At 46.4% G+C, this 21,559-nt stretch overlaps 1 protein-coding gene and 1 long non-coding RNA gene across 3 annotated transcripts; one reads left to right on the forward strand and one right to left on the reverse strand.

The window, feature by feature from the left end:
- Positions 1-1,038: 1,038 nt before the first annotated feature.
- Positions 1,039-9,524, reverse strand: NFKBIA (NFKB inhibitor alpha). The gene is made up of 6 exons (XM_086892525.1): positions 4,364-9,524; positions 3,933-4,041; positions 3,206-3,416; positions 2,640-2,728; positions 2,262-2,522; positions 1,039-1,787 (listed from the first exon to the last, which is right to left on the reverse strand). Exons 1-6 carry the CDS (start codon positions 4,585-4,587, stop codon positions 1,740-1,742), a joined length of 942 nt encoding a protein of 313 aa, XP_086748651.1. The 5' UTR covers positions 4,588-9,524; the 3' UTR covers positions 1,039-1,739.
- A 718-nt stretch (positions 9,525-10,242) lies between these two features.
- Positions 10,243-19,983, forward strand: LOC111930015 (uncharacterized). Of its 2 annotated transcripts, XR_015287865.1 has the most exons (5): positions 10,243-10,434; positions 12,059-12,284; positions 16,124-16,211; positions 17,153-17,393; positions 19,373-19,983. It is a non-coding gene; the product is annotated as an uncharacterized LOC111930015 (long non-coding RNA). The 2 variants fall into 2 exon arrangements; XR_002864990.2 differs by lacking the exons at positions 10,243-10,434; positions 12,059-12,284 and having other exon boundaries at positions 16,050-16,211; positions 19,229-19,822.
- The last annotated feature ends 1,576 nt before the right edge of the window (positions 19,984-21,559 follow it).

The following is a 21,559-nucleotide window of genomic DNA, read 5'->3' on the forward strand; positions in this document are numbered from 1 at the left end:
TTAGAGCAGGTTGTGTATCAGGAACCCTTTGGGAAGAGCAGGACAGAAAAAAAGAATGGGTGTCCCTGTGCAACCTGGGGCCACAGCATTCTCCAACAGCCTGAGCTAGGCCAGGTGCCAGCAGCACAGAATTCCCCTGGCCAGCTCTTGGCAGAGCTCCATCACCCTGCGTCAGCAGATTTGCTGCTCTGTTTCCATCCAGGGGGTAGGACAAAAACAGGGCACAGTCACCTTTTACACAACCCATCTTTTACACGGACACACAACAGGCTAAAAAGTCTGTCACTGAAAGTAGTCTGGTATTGTGATGCACTGCCAGCAAGTAATGAGGTAGAGCAGAGAATTTGGGCAAAGTGATTCTGTCTGCCTGAATGCTGGAGACAAACTTGAGGAATAACTGAAGCAGTTAAAGCCACATCCTTCACTGCTATGAACTGAACAAAAGCTGTAGCTGTTGCAGTGGGGATGTGGGGGTGCCCCATCTGAATTTCAGGAGGGCAAGGCAGCGGCAGGTGTTTCCAGGATGCGTTCCCTCTTCCCGTGGAAATCCCCTTTGGAAATTCCAAAGGGGTCAGAGTTCAAACCGAAGCTGGGCCAGGCAATCAACAAGAGGTGAACAGACACAGGGCTGTGCTACAAACCTCCAGCCTCCCCTGGCAAGAGTTGCAAAGTATTTGAGCTGGAACAAAAGGTGCCATGAGGGCAGGTGGGTGGGTGCTGCCAAAACCAGCCTAAAATCCCCTTGCCAGTGGGCTAGCAGCCCGGTGCTGGAAAAGAGGGGGAATCCCAGCACCACAATCCGCCTGCTGCAGCGGGTGCAGGAAACACCACCTACGTCTGCTTCCAAAATTAGCTGCAGCAGAAAGGCTGAGAGCTGCAAACTGCTTAGATGTCTTACCACTGCTGAGGTGAATCACCTAAAACCTCTGGAAATGTGACCCCAATGGGCTACTACGTGTTAAAAGTTTCTTAAAAAGCAAACCAGGTAGATTCCCACGATCTCAGGGAAGTGGGTAATGAACAGTTTCGCAGACTAGGTACGGTAATCTGACTTTTTTTAATAAATACATATCTTACATGTACCAAAATAATTATAAACAAAAAATATACAGTATTTACACAATATACAGTTGCTAAAAAGTGTAGCAATTATGACACACACAGTGTGAAACACACTTTTCCAATGCCCACAGTTAACATTATTGCTACTTTTGCCTAAGAGCCAAGAGGGCACCAGTCCCTTTGGTCTGACTCCTCCACATGGGATACTACCCCACTGAGAGCAGCTGAGGTCAGTCAGAAAGGACAGGAACCGCCACCAGCCCAGCACAAATGAACGTAGAGTCTCTTAGAAGGGCTGTTGGCATCAGTCCACCTTGCCGCAAAAGGACACTTGCTCCCTGTAGTACTTGATGCCACAAGAAAGCTCTCTGTAACAGGCAGGTTGGATGTGCTGTTACCTTTGCAGGGCTGAGAAGACTGGCTATGTGGCTCTTTATCAGGTGGTGTGAATAATCACAGATCTGTACTGATGTTACACATCCCACTCCTGTATTTAAACACAAGGGAGATCCTGGAACTGTCCTGTTACAATTATGTGCTCCTTCTCCTTGCTGGGCAGTTCAGTATTTCCCTCCTCTTTTTTCTCTCCACGTTGTGACTTTCTTTTTAGATGAAGAAAGTCAGTCCTTTTTCTATACATACGTATACAGTCACATCTTTTCAGGGAAAGCTGTGCTTCAAAATGACAGCTGTCGTCCTCCAATAAGGCAGTCATCATATATAAGCTGCAAGAAAAAGCCAAAATGTTGTTAATACAAAAATCTTAAAGTATCATATCCTCTCTGGGATAACAGCCAAATTCTACATGCCCAGACTTCAGCAGTGTATAAAATTTCTACACCAAAATGGTTACATATGCCTTTTGATGCAGAACTAGAATGTTAGCAAAACAAATCCTAGGGGGGAGAAAACCACCCACTAACTTGAAATTTTCTCTCATGAGGTTCTGTGTTCAGTGAATCATGCTGCATGAAGTTAACCTCCATTTCCCCCACGTTATTTTTCACATTTTATTCTTGCTCTGTTTGCATGCTTGCCCCATCTGCCATTTTGCTGACTGTTGATAGCATAATCTTTGGTATACCCATTAGTTACACAGCAAGAAGCCACTGGGGCATGCTATCAGTGTGTCACCAAAAAATACCCTGTTCAGGACAGGATGTCCCCCTTCTCTTGTAAAAATGGAAACAGGTACTTACTTCATCCTCTGTGAACTCAGGCTCCGATTCACTGCTCTCTTCATCCTCACTTTCTGGCAACATCTGCAGGTCAGCTGTGGTCAACTGCTTCAGCTGTTCCTGTATGCTTGAGTTGTCTCTTCCCCAGGTGAGTTGATAGGGGGAATAGCCCTGGTAGGTCACTTTGTTCACGTCTGCCCCATGTTTCACCAAAAGTGAGACTAGGTCTGAATTCTGCAGATCAACTGCTAAATGCAGTGCTGTTCTGCCATTGCATGGCTCCTGTGTGAAAACAGCATAAGGTTTGGCATGTTAGAAGAGGCAGAGCCATTGTCATATCTGTTGACTCTTAAGACTACAGAGCCCCACTCAGTTAAATTCATGGTACACATTACATACCTGTGCATTTACATCTGCTCCCAAGGACAGCAGGTACTCGACAATAGCCAGGTATCCTTGAATAGATGCTAAATGAAGACATGTATGTCCTGAAAGACACAAACAAAGGGAAATCCTGAGTAAATCTAACTCAGTGCCTCATCATTACTTAAAAGTCAAGATGACAGGCCAGGATGGTATCTAAATTTGCAATTCATTAATGGCAAAAGGGTGTTCTCCAGAAGAGCTTCCAGTATGAATAAAAGGGTTGGATTTTGGAAAGATTTCTTGGAGACTATTCTGGTGTTTGAGTGCAACTTATTACAAACAAAAAAAGGAGGAGCAGGGCGCTCACTAAAAATGCAAAGTTCAAAGCCATGAGAGACTATAAACAACAGTGAGAAGGCCTGCAAGACAGTGTCATTTCAAAAAAGTCAGACACTGCTGTATGCTTTGGGCTCCTCTGCTCTCAAATGCATAATAATCCTTCTCCACCTCTCCAGAGATCTTTTGAGATCCACAGGAGACTGACCCTACGCTCAGCAGTGCAGCACACCAAGATGAACTGTTCAGGAGAGTGCCCATACCGTTGTAGTTGGCTGCCTGCAGGACAGTGAGGAGGTGGTGCGGCTGGCAGTACTGTGTGAGCACGCTGACGCTCCTGAGGGAGCCCTGCTGACAGGCAATGTGCAGGGGGGTGTTTCCTCGGAAGTCCCTGATTTCCAGGTCACATCCAGCCTTCAGAAGATGCTCAGCAATTTCAGGCTGATCAGTTATCACTGCCAGGTGAAGAGGAGTCTGCAAGCATAAGAGCAAAAGCAGAGTGTAAGTTACACCACGAACTTGGCAGCAACATCTAGACAAGCAGACCTCTGTTCACTTGGTGATTTGTGCCAACAAATAAAAGCATAAAAGCACGCCCCATAAACTCAGTTCTTTATGTGTCCCAAGTTATTGTATTGCTGCCCATTCATCTGGAAGTGATGAACTTCGGGCTCTCCGGATAAACCAACAGTCGGTATGAAGGGTATCATTAACATCTCCATAAAGAGGGATGCAACCCATGGCATCATATTTGAAAAATGTGGGTGTTAAATGCCACTCTCTCAGGGGAGAGGAAGCATTGTACCAACACTGGCAGCTGGGGACTTTCCTGAATGCAGGCTTTGATTCAATTGATTCCATCAATCAAAAAAAAAAAAAAAAAAAAAAAAAAAAATAAATTAAAGGGACTTTTTTTGGGGAATTCCCCAGAGGGAGTGTGTGGGCGTGGCAGGGGCTGATCCGGATTTGGGGCTATGGAGGTGAAAGTACCTGGCTGAGGTTGTTCTGGAAGTTCAGGAAAGCCCGGTCACCGGCTGCCTGCTGGATCATCTCCAGGCTCAGGGATTTTTCCTCGTGAATAATGGCCAAGTGCAGAAAACTGCAGGGGGGAAGAAAGGAGCAATTAAGAGACACGCGTTAACCCCCTCGACGCCACGCTAAGCCCCGCGCCGGCCGGGCCGGGCCGGGTCACGCGCGGGTGTCGCAAGCCGGGGCTTTCAGCGCGGCCGGGGCTTTCCGCGGCCGCGGGAGCCGCCTCTCCCTGGCACCGCTCCAGGGACTTTCCGCACCCCCTCCCTTCCCTCCCGGCGCGGCCCAGCCCGGCGCCGCCCCGCCGGCAAGCACATCCTGTCCCGGACCGGTCGTGCCGAGCTCGCCACCGTGTCCGAGCCACCCCTGCCCCGGCTTCGACCCCCACTTACGTGTCCCCGTCTTCCGTCAGCTGCTGTACCCAGGCGGGCGGCTCGCGGGGCTGCAGCCGTATGTCCTCCAGCTCCTTCACCAGCTGCCGGTACTCCTCCTCCTTCATGGAGTCCAGGCCACTATCGTGGCGGTCGTCGAGCGCGAAGGCGCCCTGACGCTCCTTCTTGGGGTGCTCGTAGCCATCCATGGCGGGCGGCTCGGCGGCGCGGCGGGCGGCGATCATGGCGGCGGAGCTGAGGGCACTGCGAGTGAGCGGCGGCAGCGGCGGCGCCTCGCATATACAGCGCGGCCGGGGGATTTCTGCGGGGGAGGAGCCGCGGAGGACGGGAATTTCCAGCCAGTCAAAGCCCGACCGACGAGTCTGGTCCTGCTAGGCGCCTCAGGCGCTGGCAAGGGAGGGCGGAGCGGCTCGGGCCGCCCAGAAGGGGCGTCGGAGGGGAGGGAAGAGGCCGGGCTGCGAGGGAACTTGGCGTTTTCCCAGGGGGGAAGTACTCGCCTCTCCGGCGTCCCCGTCGGTACTTCCCTGCCGCGCCCCGGGGGGATTTCCCTACCCTGCCCTGCCCTGCCCGATCCTGGGGCTCCCGATGCCTCCTCCCCGCTGGGTCCCACTGCACCTCGGGCTCCTTGTGCGCTTCGGGGCCCCTTGAAGGCCGAGGAGCGCCTCAGTGCACTGGCCCTGAGTGCACCATGCATCCCCCCGACATTCCGTCAGTTTTCTGTGAGGAGCTGCGGGATCACAGAATCAGAATAATTTGCGTTGGAAGGGTTCTATAAAGAAGGTTTCTGTTCCTGTATTGCAACTATTTCTGGCCTCAGTGTCTGTGCTTTCTTCCCATTTTGTCATTTTCCCATGGGATGGAATTCCTTGGAACAAGAACTTAGGAGAAAATAAAGGTCCATCTAGACTAAACCCCCTGCTATGAGCAGGGACATCTTCAACTGGGTAAGACCCTCATCCAGTCTGACATTTAATTTTTCCAGGGATGGGGCATCCACCACCTTTCTGGGCAACCTCTAACAGTAAGAGGTTGCCCAGAGGGGGCACCACCCTCATTGTAAAAAAATCTTCTTCCTTATATCTAATCTAAATTGACCTTTCTTCTGTTTTAAACCCTTACCCTTTGCCCTATGGCAACAGGCCCGGGTACAAAGCCTGTCCCCATCTGATTTTCCAGGCTGCCCTCATGCACTGCGAGGCCGCAGTGTGGTCCTGCCAGGAGTCTCCAGCTGGAAGGCCAGGCTGGAAGCATCAACACTCTTAGAAGCTCCATCACCCATGAGGTGCAGTGTAGCACGGCACCCCATTCTTGCACAGTCTGCACAATGACAGATCCCTAAGCCAGTGAGGATCATTCTGAAGTCTGATGAGAGGGACCACCTTAGGAGTCCTTAACCAGCACTCATAAAACGATTAGGAAGAAGCTTTTTAGTGAGCTCAGGGCAGAAAAGTCATGCTAAAATGTCAGAGAATCCAATGTGATGCTGAGGCTGCTACTGCATCAGTACACTGCATCTGCCCTGCTTGGCAGGCAGTGTCGCTTCTTGGACAGTTCAGGCAGTATTGCGCATGATGGATGTTATGCTGCCATGCCTGCAAGTGTGCAGGTGTTACCTCAGCATTTAGAGGATTTTGCATCTCTGCTCTGTAAGTTTTCACTCTGTAACAGAAAAAAACCTTTTAAAGAACAAATTACATCTTAATAAGCCGTTATCCTTACTTTCTCTAGCCATTCCTAGCGACTCTGCTTCTTTTTTACTGCTGTCATGCCATCTGTGGGTAATGAAAAGTGGATAAATGCAGGATCCCACATGGATAAAAGGCATTGTCTGTCTGCAGAGCTGACAGCACTGAATTTTTTCCTGGTGAATTTTTGCTTCTGCTTCTCAGATGTAGGGGATTCCCATGAAGAATTTTTCTTCCCTTGCAACTATTCCTGGCCTCACTGAGTAACAGTGTCTGTGCTTTTTTTCCCCTTTTGTCATTTTCCCATGGGATGGCATCCCTTTGAACAAGAACTTATGGGAAAGTCCAAAGATAAAAGGAAGAGCCAGAGGAGAGGAAGAACACTTGGCTTTCTGTGAGCAGATGTTTCTAATTTTCAGCCCAGCTGTGCCATTCCTGGATTTCTTTTCAGTGTTCATCACTTGGCCTGGGACAATCCAGTGGTGCTTTTGGGCAGGCTTAGAAAAAAGCCATAAAACTATTTCTTTTTAAAGTTAAAGGTTAAGAAAGTTCCATGAGCTTTTTGAAACAGTTCCCCCTTTTAAATGTAAATTGGCAGGGGAAATTTAATTAACAAATGACTCTCCTCCTATCCGCATCTTTTCAAAAAAGGAAGATGGGAGTTGAAAAGCAAGCTCCTGCTCTGACTAGCAGGGAAATTGAGCCCTGCAAGGACCTTGCTCTCTGCAGTTGGGATTTTGCTAAAACCACACAGACATTAAACTTGAAAACTTCTGTCCTATCTGTGATGGCTGTAAACTGACTTCAGCAAAGGGAATTCTTTGCCTCCTATAAGTGACCTCCAGCTGCCCTCACAGGGCATCACAGGACTATTTTTAGCAACCATTTGCAAGCAGCCTTTTTTCAGAGGCATGTGAGATACTTTTATTTTGTGTGTGTTTTAACTTGGCAGTACTGCAGCCAGTTGTAGGTGGCGGAAAGGTGATGGAAAATGTTTTCTGGATGGAAAGTCATGCTGAGGCCAGCCCACTTCCTGCCCCAGGGAGATGCTGCTGCTCTGCAGCCTGGCCCTAGGCATCATGGAGGCCCCACACATGGGCCAGTAACCCGGGGGATTTGGCAGCGAAAAACACAGTTCAAGAAGGGATTTAACCCTAAATCCATACATAAAGCAGCAGCTAGCTGCAGGTGCAAGCAGAACCCTCATTAACAATTAATTAAATATTAACAAATAAAGCTGTTGTCCGTGCTGTAACTCTTCATAGTTAGCACAGTCATTGTACAATATTTGCATGAAGGGATGACATAACAGAAGGTAGCATAAAGCAAAGGTTTTGGAGTGGTGAAGGTCATCGGTGCTGCTTTGTGCTGTTGAAGTACTATCCTTTTAATTATTTTTTTAAAATTATTTTATTATCACATTCAAGCAGTTTTTCTATGCAATTATGGTCCACAAGATAAAAATAACAGAAAGAAACAAACTCAGCTTTTTGGATAGAGGGTGGAGCCTATCACAGCCCTAGTTTCCTGTGTGGCTTCTCACCCAAGTGTTGCAGTTTTGGGAAACTCAAACATGCCCCCAGAGGATGGAGCCGCTGTATCTATCCAGGGGCAGGGGCTGGCCCTGCTGAAACAGGAGCAGAACTTCAAAAATGCTGCAGTCATCTGTGCCAACCTGAATCTTCTTTGTCTGCTTGTGTATTCTGGTTTGACACCTCTGCTATGTCTGCATTAATTTCACAGGAGAGTTTCCTGTGCTTGTCATTTCGAGAGGAGATTAACATTCTCTGCATTTTTAATTTGGAATTCTGTTAGCAGTCTCTGCTGACTGGTCCACTACTGGACCACTACTACTACTACTGCTAGCTAGTAGGCACTTCAAGGCCAAAGTACCTAAAAGTTACTTTAAAAATGTAAAAACTGTAATGATGGGAGGTAGTTCTGCACCTGATACCTAAGACATAGGTTTTGCAAGAGCCTCCTCCACTTTAGGTGCCCTAAACACTCAATTGGCAAGGCTGTGGTACTGCAGGGATATGGTGTTTGTTTTTATCCTGCCTTGCAGAAAGCAACTGGCAGGGCTCCTAGAAGCAGCCTCGAGTGTCTGAATACCAAAAAGGGCCAGTAGGGTTTTAATCAGTTTTAAAAGTACGTGAAGAATTCTTGTTCTGCTTCCTCCAGCAAACACATTAAATTGTAATTTCCTGAGTGCCACACTAATCATGACAGCCGTCTACTGCTGTTGATTTATCAGAGTTGGTCCTTCAACTTCATCCTTATGTGATTGCTGCTGCAGATACCTATTAACTGTTTTCTCTCATTTCATGGCAAAGACCATATGTGGCTCTCAGTAAATGTATCAGGAAAAGGGAATTAACAACATCCAGCAAGATCTTGGCCCAGGATGTTAAAGCCAAAAGCAAAGCAAAGCAAATCAGTGAAGTAGACCTGCTGTCTGTACATGTATGTGCACATGCAAATACCCCTTTGAATAGGACTCTGGTTTGTCGCTTCAAAAGTCTGTGGACTTTGCTAGTGCAAGGGAAGCCAGGGGACACTTGACATTGTCATTTTGATAATATTTTGTACTTAAAATCCAGATATCTCAGTTTCCCATTTACAACTGCCACAGAGATAAGAACCAGGCAGCTCCAAACAATTAGTCCAGTGGTAAACAAGGAAAACACATTTCCCTCCTGCTTTCTAATAATAGTATAAGTAACTAATTTGAAAGTTTTGAAAAAACAGCCAAATGAGAGAAAGGAAAGTTATGCCAAGTCCATTTTTGTCAGCCAGGATAAGGGCCAAAGGTAGTCACATGTGCCATGTGGTCTGTATCCCTACCTCCTCAAACCTTTTCACCAGAGGTTGCTTTGGGATGGTCATATACTCCAAAGAGCAGAATGGTAGGTGCAGTAGGAAGCATTTCTGCACCTTATTTAAGCTGGTATAATATCCAAGCAAATAGTATGCAGGGTAATTTTTGGCACATAAAGCTGAGGTCCAAATTAGGGCATTTAAAGTCCTACCCATGTGCCACAGACACAAAAATAGAGTTAGCTGCAGTGTCCTGACCAGAGTTTAATGGATCTAGAGTTCTGGTTGGCTACACTAGTCTGTTTTTATTTTTTGACTGCAGCTTATTTTTGGCATGTCTTAAACTGATGCATTGCATCCCTGGGAAGGTCTGTATTTCTCTGCATGAACTGTGGGCTGTTTATCAATTGGTTGCATTTCTGGGGATCCTTAGGGATGAGATGTACTATATAAATTTAAACTGCTTTTATTGTTATATCTTAAGAGTAAATGTAAGTCAAGTAATTTGAAATTTGCTGCCACTTGGAAGACAAGTTTTCTCTGGTGTCATTCCTGTTTTTCACATGGAAGCTTTGTTAAAGCATGTTGCTCAAAAAGCTTTAAGCTGATGTTCACTGTCTGATGCAGCAGAGCTTGCTTCCACATTCGTTTCATGTAGGAAAAAAGAATCTTGGGGAGGGAGAAGGCAGGTCTCTTGAGCTTGTTTTACTACCTTCCCTCCAGCAATAACCTAGCTTCCCATCTGAAGAGCCTCCTATGTGGTTGCAGACAGAGTGGAAGCACCTAATGCGGAAAATATGAACTGGGAGCATGCTAATAATTAAAAAGGGACTTTCCCCCTGCAGATAGCTGTGGCATATGGTAAATTACAGCCTCTAGTTCTCCCCAGCAAGCAGGGATATTGCAAAGGTGGAAAGGGTAGAACAGTGGGACCATGCAGAAAACTGAGCTGGTGAGCATTTGGAAGAGGTAGCTAAACCTGTGCAGAGCTATTCTTTCTGTTTGGATTACAGAGAAAGTCAAAACTGGATCTGGATATAAATTTCTCTGTGGTACTAGATGGTATTTTGAGCAAATTAGGGACTTTAACAGAGTTACTCTGGGGCTGTCAGAGCCTGGCTGAGTGTGGGCAGAGTTGTCTGTTTCAGCACATAGTTTGCTCTGAACCTCTAATACTCCTGTGCAATCTCCATGCCTAAAGTTAGTGGGGGGTGGGGGGTGGTTTGCAAATAATCCCGGATAAACATAAAAAGCCAACACACTTCTCCTCTGTGCACAGTGGGAGCCCAGTGCAGCAGACAGGCGTACGGCAAACCTCAATTAGAAGCTCAGCTGCAAGTGGGCCCAGGGATTTCCCTGGGGACGGATGTGGCAAACACAGAGGCTAATGAGCTGAGTGCTGTAGCTGTGTCTGAGCTAGCAGAGGGGCTGCCAGGGGAGGAAGCAGGAAACACTAGACAACACTAACGGCATAGCCCTGAGAGGAAAAACCCACAACAACAGAAGATGAACTTTGGGCTGTATTTTTCCTGAAAAAGCCCAGGGACTGCCAGCCAAGGGACTGTCGAGGTCAGCTCCTCCTGTGCACACCCTCTTTGGAGGAAGGCTATCTCTTTGCTCTCTGCTCCTTCTGGTGAAAGTCCTCTGGAGTCACAAAGCCTGGCAGACTGCATGGCTCCGGGTGTGATAACCCAAATCTGCCATCCACAATTTGCTTGAGGCTGGCAAGGGGTGTCACAGCAGCTGCTCTTTAGATAGCCCTTAAGAGTGGCTTGGCTTTTAGATACCTCAGTGCAAAACATCCATCTGGGTGTTCTGGTGCTGTACTCGGAAAGTTCCCAAGGTTTTAACCTGAGTTTATTCTGGCATAGTTGTGAGCTGTGCTCAGAGCTGGATCATTGGCTGTGTCAGCAGGGAGCATGCAGCATTGTCCAAGGGCTTCTGGTGCCATGTCCTGGTCCAGCCCAGGTAAACAAATGGCTGTTGATGAAAGCCCAGGCTGCAGCACCTGGGGTATCACAGTTATTCTTTGTAGGAGAGTGAGCTGGGAGAAAATCTCCAAGGGACAGCAAAGAGCTAGACTGCATTTAGAGAAGTGTTATGTAAATTCTGATTTACACACACAGAGGCTAAAGGCAGGCTGGGAGAGGTTAAATATATCCCATATTCTGCATGCTCCGAGTATTGCCTGCAGTCCCAGGACACAGGTTATAATAAAATCCTCATTTTCTCGCACAGCTCTCGTTCCCTCTTATTTTCATGCAGCCAACTGTTTACTCTGAGCATGACGTCTCCCAGAGCAGGTGATGATGGGCAGTAAGTTCGGAGCCATCATCACATGTGGGAGCTAGGAAATGAGCAGTGCCATCCTGTGGTGCGGCTTCAGCTCTGCTCGCAGCCGGTGGAAGGTGGCTGTTCCTGCCGGTCCTCAAGTACCCGAGCTGAATGTAGAAAATGGGAACTGGAAGTGTCTTACAGAGTGGGCTGGGATCAGTGGTTCATTATTGAAACTGAATGGAGAAGGAAGAGGGAGCAGACAGAGATTGCAATGGAGATTTTCTAGCCTCTAAGGAGTTTAAATTTATCTTTCTCCAAGGCTATAGCCGTTCCTGGGGTAATTTTTCATTAAGCACACACCTTTTAGGGCTTTGATTTCTTCAGATTTCATGGAAGTTATGTACTAACTTATGGTTGTGGTGTTTCCTGAACAGAAATACCTCTCCAGGATAAGCTCCTGCCTTTCTTCGATAGATAGTTCATGCATTGCAGTAAATTCAGTTCTTCTGTGAACTCCCCATCCTTTGCACATGCTGTGGTGACATCTGGAAGGCCTGCCCATGGTGTAGCCCTAGGGCACGTGTTGCTGGCCATCCCTAGATGTTCAGGAATCCTGTACAAATGGTGGAAACTTGTCCTTGAGATCTTCCCAGACCAAATTTCTGAGCAGGCAAAAATATAACTTGCTTGGGAAAACACTGACCTCTGGTAACAGGCTTAGGGTCACAGGCTTGGTTTTATGCTTAAGTCAGGAAGATTCATGGAGGCTCTGAAACACATTTGTGGGAAAGCCAGCAAGGGATGTGAGGTGGGAGGGACTGATTTTCCCCAGAGCATTAAAGAAAACCTATATCAGCCCCTCTTTGAACAACTGTTTGATTGTTACACTATTTAACTCTTCTGACTGCATTCACAGACACAAATCCTTTTCTTGGCTGCATCCTCTGGCTCCCAAAGCCCAGCATCTCACCATGGCTATTGAAGCTACCTTCTGTATCCGCACCAGCTGGCAGTTCTTTGGGCCTGCAGACCTGGGATTTAGAAGCCATCACAGTGGAAGTGTCCTTATGTCCCAGGAGCCTTCAGGAACTCTTGCTGCTGGAGCAGTGGTCTGCCCATTTAGGCTTTTCAGAGAGCTCCAGGTGGGAAAACTTTCACATCAGCTCTAATCTCTCTACATTGTCATGGTGCTGTGCAGGCAGAACCTTACCTGTGACTTTCTGAATGTGGTGAAGGACACCTGTGGCCAAGCCCAGAGCTGGACCACTGCACGGGCTCTCCCATATAGGCGGGCACTGCTGCAGGGCAGGGGCTCAGCCTGACTTTGGGGGAGTGAGTGAGCCTCTCTGTGCAGGAGAGCAGTATCAGCAGGGTCTTAGCTCATGGGGCGAGGCTGGGGTGTGCTTGAGAGGGTGGAGTAGGAAATAGCTTACTGGGCTGTTGCACTGCTGCCCTCACAGGTGGCACCCACTCAAGCAGAGTTTGGAAAGAAGCCATTTCAGCTTAGCTTAGCTCAGGTTTTTAAAATCCTGTTGGGGTGAGCTGCTGTGAGAAATCACACCACAAAAGATCAAGAATGCATTGGCAGAGGTAGGAACATTTCCCAAATGATTTCTTCCCTAAGGACCATCCAGAGGCACCAAAATGTGTTGTCTTACAGGAAGGATGGAGCCCCTGGGAGGGGGCAGATAAAAGCCTTCTCCTTGGGAGCCCAGCTGCACATTAGTTTCAGCTGCATCATCAAAGTGAGTCATTCAATAAAAACAATTAGCTGAGGAAATATCACTAAACAGTAATAATTATCCAAACGTCCTAGCATTGACCATTTAGATGACTAAATCAACACAATCAATTGTGTTAATGAATGCTAATTCAAATCTAATAACTTTCTGGTTTATTTGATTGTATATAAAGAATTCACCTGTGATGTTTGGACAGGATGGGGCAGCAGACCAGCCAGATGCCTGGTCACCTGCCTGTCCTGTGGGCTCTGTGAATGGGTGATCCCCATTCACATTCTGCCAACAGCACACACCAGTGTCCCCTACATAGTCTGCAGAGTGGTAGAAGAGTGCTTAGATGATGTCTAGGTGCCCTTCATCTGGGTTTCATGGACTTCAGAGAGACTTATGCCCACACAGGAATGTGGTGATGCCTCTCAGGAGAGGCTACATTCTCCTTTCTGCCTTCTTGCCTGAAGGGTCTTAGAGTAGTCTGAATCTCCCAAACTGGATGACTGGATAAAGTCAGATGAACACCAGGTATCCATGTCATCTGTCTGAGAACAAAGGGGCATGGAGGGAACTCATGCTTAAAACTGACAATTACAAGAACAAGTCACACTTGTAATTCATGTTGAAAACTGATCCTCTGGCTCAGGTTTTATTCTTTCCTCCTGTCCTTATCACTGGTACCTAGGCTCTGGAGACACAGGTCATCCCTGAAGTGCTTCATGCTCTGGATGGACTGTGAACATTGTTCATTTTTTTATGTGTGGATATTGTTTTGTTGTGTCTAGACGTTGGTATGATGCTTGCCACCTCAATATCTAGAAATTATGGATGTTATAGATCCATTGGGATTCAGCTTGGTGCTGGAATTGCCCTCACACTTCCCCTAAAGGTGAAGTGAGCTCCTCCACCCCCACTACCAGCACACCAACCCTTCTTCATCCATACTTGTAAGTTCTAGGAAGAAGTTAATTCTTAAAAAAAGTTTGTCCTTTATCAATATTTCAAGAAAGAAATCAGCAAAAATACCAAGGAGGCAGCCTGCCCTGAAAACTGATGCACTATTTTCTCATGTCTGTAGAAATTATTATATTTAGCTCTCTTCATGCTCTGCTTGCACAGGAAGGAGTGAATGTGTCTGGCACAGGGAGCAGTGCCACACAGTGTGCCAGGGTGGCTAAAACCCACCACCTCTGAGGTGAGCAGCTGTCAGGCTGTGCTCATGCCTCTCACACTGATGCTCTGTCCACTGAATCACATTTTTGCCTCAGGTGAAAAACAGTGCAGGCATCAACAAGGTGAATTTCTCCTGCTGCCTGCTATCTGTTCTTGCTATGGCATTGAGGGGATTTCTAAGTGGGGCTAGCATGCAGGTGAATCACTACAGTGTGCTGCAGCAGGTCTGGCTCTGTCCCTCTTGCACTCACCAGCCACAGGTCTGGCAGAGGGAACAGGAGCCATGCCAGGGAGCTGGGAACCTTTGCCATCAGCTGAGGGAGCCTGGCCATGCTGTTGGTAGGAGCAGCCCTTGTACTACAAGGACTGGTCTCCTTTGCTTGTCTGCTAGTATTAACATTCATTTGCTCTCTGAAACAGACTTGGTTTATTTTTTTATTTTTTTTTAGGTCATTCTGTGTAACATAATCATATTGGAGTAGAATTCTTCTGCCTAATCAAATGAAACTTCATGTAGTTAGTTTGTCCTTAGCATTTACTAATGAATGTGATTGTGAGGATTTAGTTTCTCACATGGTTAATAGGAAGGCATTTAGATAATTATAGCTGTCTAGTGTCTTTCCACTGCTAATCGCTTTTACTGCCTGGTTCATTTCCAGACCAGCAAGTGAAACTCTGGCACACAATTGTGCAGGGAAACTGCCTCTGTGGTTATATATTGCTGTATTCCTGATATGATGGTTTGTAGGTGTGAAGTCAGTTCCCAGCTCCAACATAAATTTCATATGAACTTCAGAAAATCACTGCCGTGCTGTGATCCAGCTTTCCCACTTGTCTACACCATGCTAGGTCATGCATTAGTCCAGCACTCCTCCCTGACACTGGCCAGCTGAAGACACTTAGAGAAGAATAATATAAGCAGACAAATATGTAACAGCCCCACTCCTGGACTGTGCATCCAGCTTCCAGAGCTTTAGGAGTTTTCCATGCACCTTTGCTCAGAAGCTGCAGTGAATTTTCCTAATCCCTTGCTGGACTTTGCCACATCTTTGATTTCCATGACATCGTGTGACAATGATGCTGAACAGAAAACTGCACAAAAAAATCCCTGGTGTTTGTTTTAAAACTACTAGGTGGTATTTCAATTGAGAAAAATCAATACTTCTGTTCAGAGAAACAGGGAATGAGATTTTTGTTCTTCACCTTTTTAGGGCAGCTGTGATGTGACTGAGTTGTCACCCCCACTCTGCTGTCTCCTTTCCAAGCTTCAGCTAGTCCTGCTTCTATCCTGGTTATTTTTTTCTCAAATGAGAACATTTTCATGCCTGGTTACCTTTTACAGAACCTATTTTTTTTTTCTGACCATCTTTTTAATACAGAGTGCAAACTGTAGTTAAGAAGGATTTATAGAAAGGTAAAGTGTTGTTTTCTGCTTCAGTCCTATTAATTCTGGTAATTCTGATAATTGTGGTTGTTTTGTCCAAATGGAGCCCTGATCTCAAGTATGCATCATGGCTCTGAAATTAATTTCCTAGTAAAACCAGTTCATTTAAAGTCTGTGGCACATATAGATTTCCCCCCCAGGTGCTCAATAGTGCTTTTGTTCATGTGGAATTTAACGCAAAATCTAATTTCTTATTGCTGTGCTACATCACATTATGAAATATTTCTGTACTTTTTAGCTATTGTTTTATCTTTTTTGAATAATTTTTCATCAACTGCAGCCTTTGCTGCTTTGCCCTTCACTTTGTTCACTTAAATCATGTGGTAAAAGACTTGGCATTATTTTCTTTTAAGACAAGATCTGGGGGAAACATGCCTGTTACACAAGCTAGTGAAGTATGTTCCAATGATGATTATGGTAATGATAATTCTCATAACCTTTTTTGTCATTGCTCTGTCCTTTGATTGTTATCTTGTTGCTAACAAACAATTCAGTAGCTATTTGGACCAGTACTATCTTCTTAGAAGCTAAATGGGTCAAGGGGTTTCTGCCAGCAGGAGAGATTTCTGTACTGATAAGATGAAGAGAACCAGGAGGAAGAAATTTTTGGCTAATATTAGATTAAAATTAGGAGCTGCGACGACTGGTCTGAGAGAGATGAGGGACCCTCAGAAACTCTAGCATGCCTCCCAGCAGCCACTCCTCAGTTTACTACGACGGTATTTAATTTCAATTAACAATTTTTAGTTCAGTTTATGATTACTTCCCCCTCGTCCTTTCCTGTTTACCGCCCCTCCAGGGTTTTAGTGCGACACCCCTCTCCGTCCCGCTCCTTTCGCGGTGGTGGAGCAGGGGAAAAGGGGAGGGGAAGGGAAGGGAAGGGAAGGGAAGGGAAGGGAAGGGAAGGGAAGGGAAGGGAAGGGAAGGGAAGGGAAGGGAAGGGAAGGGAAGGGAAGGGAAGGGAAGGGAAGGGAAGGGAAGGGAAGGGAAGGGAAGGGAAGGGAAGGGAAGGGAAGGGAAGGGAAGGGAAGGGAAGGGAAGGGAAGGGAAGGGAAGGGAAGGGAAGGGAAGGGAAGGGAAGGGAAGGGAAGGGAAGGGAAGGGAAGGGAAGGGAAGGGAAGGGAAGGGAAGGGAAGGGAAGGGAAGGGAAGGGAAGGGAAGGGAAGGGAAGGGAAGGGAAGGGAAGGGAAGGGAAGGGAAGGGAAGGGAAGGGAAGGGAAGGGAAGGGAAGGGAAGGGAAGGGAAGGGAAGGGAAGGGAAGGGAAGGGAAGGGAAGGGAAGGGAAGGGAAGGGAAGGGAAGGGAAGGGAAGGGAAGGGAAGGGAAGGGAAGGGAAGGGAAGGGAAGGGAAGGGAAGGGAAGGGAAGGGAAGGGAAGGGAAGGGAAGGGAAGGGAAGGGAAGGGAAGGGAAGGGAAGGGAAGGGAAGGGAAGGGAAGGGAAGGGAAGGGAAGGGAAGGGAAGGGAAGGGAAGGGAAGGGAAGGGAAGGGAAGGGAAGGGAAGGGAAGGGAAGGGAAGGGAAGGGAGCCTCGCCGCCGCAGCCCGGCGGGAGGAGCTCGCCCGCCCGGCGCAGCGCTGCCCCCGCCGCCTCTGTCGCCGCCGCTCCCCCTTCCCTTGCGAAGCTCAGGGCAGGGCTGAGGGCGGTGCTGGGTTTCCCTCTAGTGGTGCCTGAGCCCTGCAGAAGGATGCAGTGTCCCCTCCAAGAGGCCGTCGCTGCTTGGCAGGAATGGCTGGGTTCGGAGCCTGCCAAGCTCACCTTTCCAGGGGCACCCGATCCATGGAGACAGCGATATGTGTCCAGGCGAACAGCTCTGGCTTTACAGCAGAAACAGGAAAGCCGTGTATCCTCCCTTAGGCTCCCAAGACATGGCTTTACGAAGGAGCCTTCTTCTCTCCAACAAGAGTAAGCATTCTTGTTGAATTCTTGTTCAATAATGGCACTGTTTGGTGCAGTTCAAGTCTGGTGGCATTTGGCATAGCATTCACAGCACAGTTAAAAAGCTTGTTTCCAGGAATCTGTATCTGGATGGGTTAGGATGCCGATGCATCAAGCTTGTTCCTGGTCACCTGATGCCTTTTTGGGGAAATCCATGTCAAGCTGTGTGACTCTATCACTGATTTTCTGCTATTTGGTATTACAAGCAACAGGCAGAAAGTGGTAAAAATAACAGTAGAATTGTTGAAAACAGCCATACTATAGATCTTCATAAAACAAACCAGTAAACATATGAAAAATGAAGTAAGAAGTCTTGTATGGATAAGAAACTCTTCACAAATAGTGACCAGAGAAATTCACAGTTTATCACAGAATATTCTGAGTTGGAAGTGACCCACAAGGATCATTGAGTCCAAATCTTAATCTCTAGCCACTAACATATAAACATATAGTAATTTCCTACTGCACAACTACTTGCAGACCTTCAAGTTTTCTCAAGATATCTTGGGCAGGGGATTTTCACATTCTTTGGAAAATATCCCATGTCTCAAGGCAGTTGCAAGTGGGTAGCTACATCCTCCAGATCCTCTTAGATCTAATATAAATGGCATCAGTGAGCAAATTGCAGAGATCCTTAATGGCAACAGCTCTAAGCAATATGGAGTGTGCTAGCTTGAGCCCAAAGGTGGGGTGTCCTGCCCAAGGGTGGGATACCCTGTGCCCACCTTCCTGAGAAGTTTGGAGTTACTCTGAGCAAAGATGCCTGCTCCTCACTGCCAATTGACTGTGAGTGGCTAGAAAGCTCAATGCAGATATTTTTAATCTGTCCTGTGCACAATTAACCAAACCAAACACTTGGGAGGAGCAAGGTGCAGGACCAAAGCCTCCAGACCTGTCTGCATTGCAACATTACCTTGTGCCCTAATGTCACTGTGTTTCAGAGTAAACCTCTCTCCCCTTGCTCAGTCTGACTGCACATTCTCTTCTGAGACAGGCAAGACTGTTAAGGCAATGCCACCTGTTGTTGACTCACATTTGATCATCTTGGCACCTGCATGCTGTCAATATCACTTGGATTCTCCAGCACTGCCATTGGCCTTTATTCCTTCATATCATTTCCTGCTAAACTGTTACCTTCCTCCATCTCAGTCCCTTCAGCAGCAGCTACTAGAAGCCATTACAGGGCTGCCCTCTTCTCATCCTAAATCGGACTTGTAATGAGAAAAGGAAACATTGTGTTTTAACTTGACATCTGGTAGGGGAAGCAGGTGATTCTTCTGATTATTGCCCTTAAAATTAATAAGCTATTAAGGGTACTTTAAAATGTTATTAGAGTGTTGAAGTAGTAATGTTAATAGTTAATTCATGCTCAATAATATTATATCTTTTAAATATTATTATTATTATTATATTGTCTTGTCGGAACAGCTTTAAAGGTTCTTCATGGGCTTTTAGTTAAGGCAAAGCACCAGCACAGGGAACAGCAGAGCAATGACTGTGGGCGTGCATTGAGCTCTGGATGGGATGCAATCGTGGGGCTTGGGCAGGACTCAGACACTTCAGTTCAAAGCTGTGACAATGAGAGCTGCCCCTCCCTGATTGCCTGACCCTGGCCTGAAGTCTGTGAATGCCACACTGCCATGTGGTAAAGGACTTTGGCTGCTGAGTGTCCAGTATTTCAGCCCCCATTTCAGACCCACGGTTCTGAGGATCCTCAGCCCATTATCCTACAGGGCCTGGCTGGAGTGGGCTTGGTGTAATGTGCTTTCCTTGAAAACAACCTCTGCTCATTTTTTCTCAAGGTTCAGGGTTATTGCACTGAGGACCTGGGCTGCATCCTTCCCTCCCAATGTGTCCTGGAAGCATCTAGGCCAGTGAACTGCTCATCACACACCTTTGACAAGGTGCTGCTTCACATAGACTCTTCAGAATTTCTTTCGTTGCAGAAAAAGGAGCAACTGGGGGAAGATTTCTGCAGAAGAGGTGGTGTCAGCTCCAGTTCCTGGACACAGCTACTCAGTGGCTGTGTCATGGGAAAGATAAACTCTCATTGGAGCATGGCCTGAAGCCCTGGATGTCCTGCTCCCCAGGTGAGCACTCCCATTCGTTCACCATCTTTCACAATCTCCTGAAGAACCTGATTGTCTACAAGAGTTCGAAAGTGAGTGAATGGAAGGGCCAGTCTATTAAATCTATTAAATAAAATGACACCACTCAGAATCTGTCTGAACCAAAGAGGACTGTTGAGAGAATATTTAGAGACAGTACCACTGTATGCTTTCCTGTTCCTACATTTTTCTCCAAGCACTTGCTTCTGGCCATTGTAGGAGACAAAATGCAAAATTAGATTGACTTCCAGCAAGTAAGTAGGATATTTTTATTATATATATATAAAATAAGGAATATAAAATATAAGATTCATGTATATTTACAAAGCTACACAGGCCTTTCTGTACTGTCTTCTTGGATTTTTACAAAATCTGTTTTTTTGTGACTGAATCTTGGGTGGTAATTCTAGCTGTATGAGAAAGCTTAAAATTAACCAATAATAAAGTAAGGTTGCAAAGTTAAGCACTTAGAAGGAAGAAAATGCCAAAACAAAGGGACTTGTAATCTTAGGCTTGTAATTTTTTGAAAATTCCCAGTCTGATGTCCTGCTGTGTGTACTAGGAGATAGACTTGCTTTACACAGTAATACTCTATTTTTAGCATAGGCTCCCTCCCTGGTTTATATCACAGTGGGGACAGTGACTAGCATTGAATAAGAGCACAGAGTGCAGCCTACAGATTCCTGCCTCCTCCTACCACCTGCAGAAGCTCATGGGCAGAGAGAGGAGCTGCTGGTGAATGCTGGTGATGGTCATCAAGTGCTGTGAGATGATCACCCAGCACCCCTGAGAGTATGCCAGTGTGCTGCTGGATGTCTTCAGTGAAAGCACATTTTTCAACAGAGGGTTTAGATGGCTGCTCATTCTGGATGCTGACTGAGGTCACCTGGTGCTTCACAGTAGAGATGTTTGTCCCACCTCACCTCTGGTCAGCTAAAGCTTGTGTGTCTGACAGCTCCACTTATTGCTAGTGAAATTTCTGTGTCAGGGACTAGTTCTAAATTTCTTTTTCACTGGAAGCAGGATTAGCTCATAGGATACGTAAGTACCTATTTTAAAGAATGTATCTTTCTGATTAAGGCAGTGTCCATGCAGACATTTATAGTTAGGTACTTTACTGTAAAAATAACATGAGAGCAGGTGTTTTGATGACAACAGCACTGATAACCAGAAAATTATCTAATGCTTTACATGCAAGTACATATAAAGGGTGAAAATTGGATGTTTTGGTGTAATAATTTTTCCACGGTGATCATATATGCATATACAGATAGCTTTCATGCTGACAACCTGATAAACATGAGCAGACAGCAACTGATACAAAGATGGTCTGTCTCTTAATAAATAAGCACTATTTGTGGTGTGTAATACTGCAATGATGAGCAGTGCTGTGTAATCCCTCTGCCCAGGACCTCTCCAGCCTGCTGGGCAGGTGTTCTGGCAGATTTTTGCACTTGAAAGTGGAATCCTCTCTTCCTTAACCCCTAAATTTTCATGAGCCACAATATTTTTTTCTTCCTGTTATCTCTCATAATTTTTTCAGTTCTTTGTTTGACTCTGGCAACACTTCCAGTTACATTAGTAGTTGCCTTTCTGCCTCAAATGTTACCTTTTTTTTTTTTTTTTGGTTACATTTGTCAGTATTTCCCATCTCTGTCCCTTCTGCTCAGGTAGCCTTCCTCACTACTGGCACTGATGTTCTTTGGGGTTAGGGATTAGGGGTGTGTTAGGAATGCTAAATGTCCCTATGCCTGTGCAGAATTCTTGGCCTGCAGTAAAACTAAGGGTTTCCCTAGGGACACTGAGGATGTGGAAAACACCATGGAGACTGAGGGTGGGTTTGTCATGCTTGGGCTGAATCTTTCAAGGGTCATTGAGAGACCAAAAAAAAAGCTGTCCAAAATGTCTCATTTAGGCTATGGTGAGTTGCCCCTGATAGTTACTGTCACATGAAAGGTGTTTTTTCCCCCCAGAAAACTCCAGACAACAAAAACCTCACTGTTTTCATAATCTATTAAAGGATGA

Source organism: Cyanistes caeruleus, chromosome 6 (genome assembly GCF_971803275.1).
Source record: "Cyanistes caeruleus chromosome 6, bCyaCae1.hap1.1, whole genome shotgun sequence".
Classification (NCBI taxonomy): domain Eukaryota; kingdom Metazoa; phylum Chordata; class Aves; order Passeriformes; family Paridae; genus Cyanistes; species Cyanistes caeruleus.

Bases quoted from the DNA above. Each gene is read 5' to 3' on its own strand.
- NFKBIA (XM_086892525.1), bottom strand. From the start codon at position 4,587: ATGATCGCCGCCCGCCGCGCCGCCGAGCCGCCCGCCATGGATGGCTAC. The intron at 3,417-3,932 runs GTACTTTCACCT...TTATGCTTGCAG, and splicing joins TCCAGAACAACCTCAGCCAG to ACTCCTCTTCACCTGGCAGT. The intron at 2,523-2,639 runs GTATGTAATGTG...GTTTTCACACAG, and splicing joins GAGCAGATGTAAATGCACAG to GAGCCATGCAATGGCAGAAC.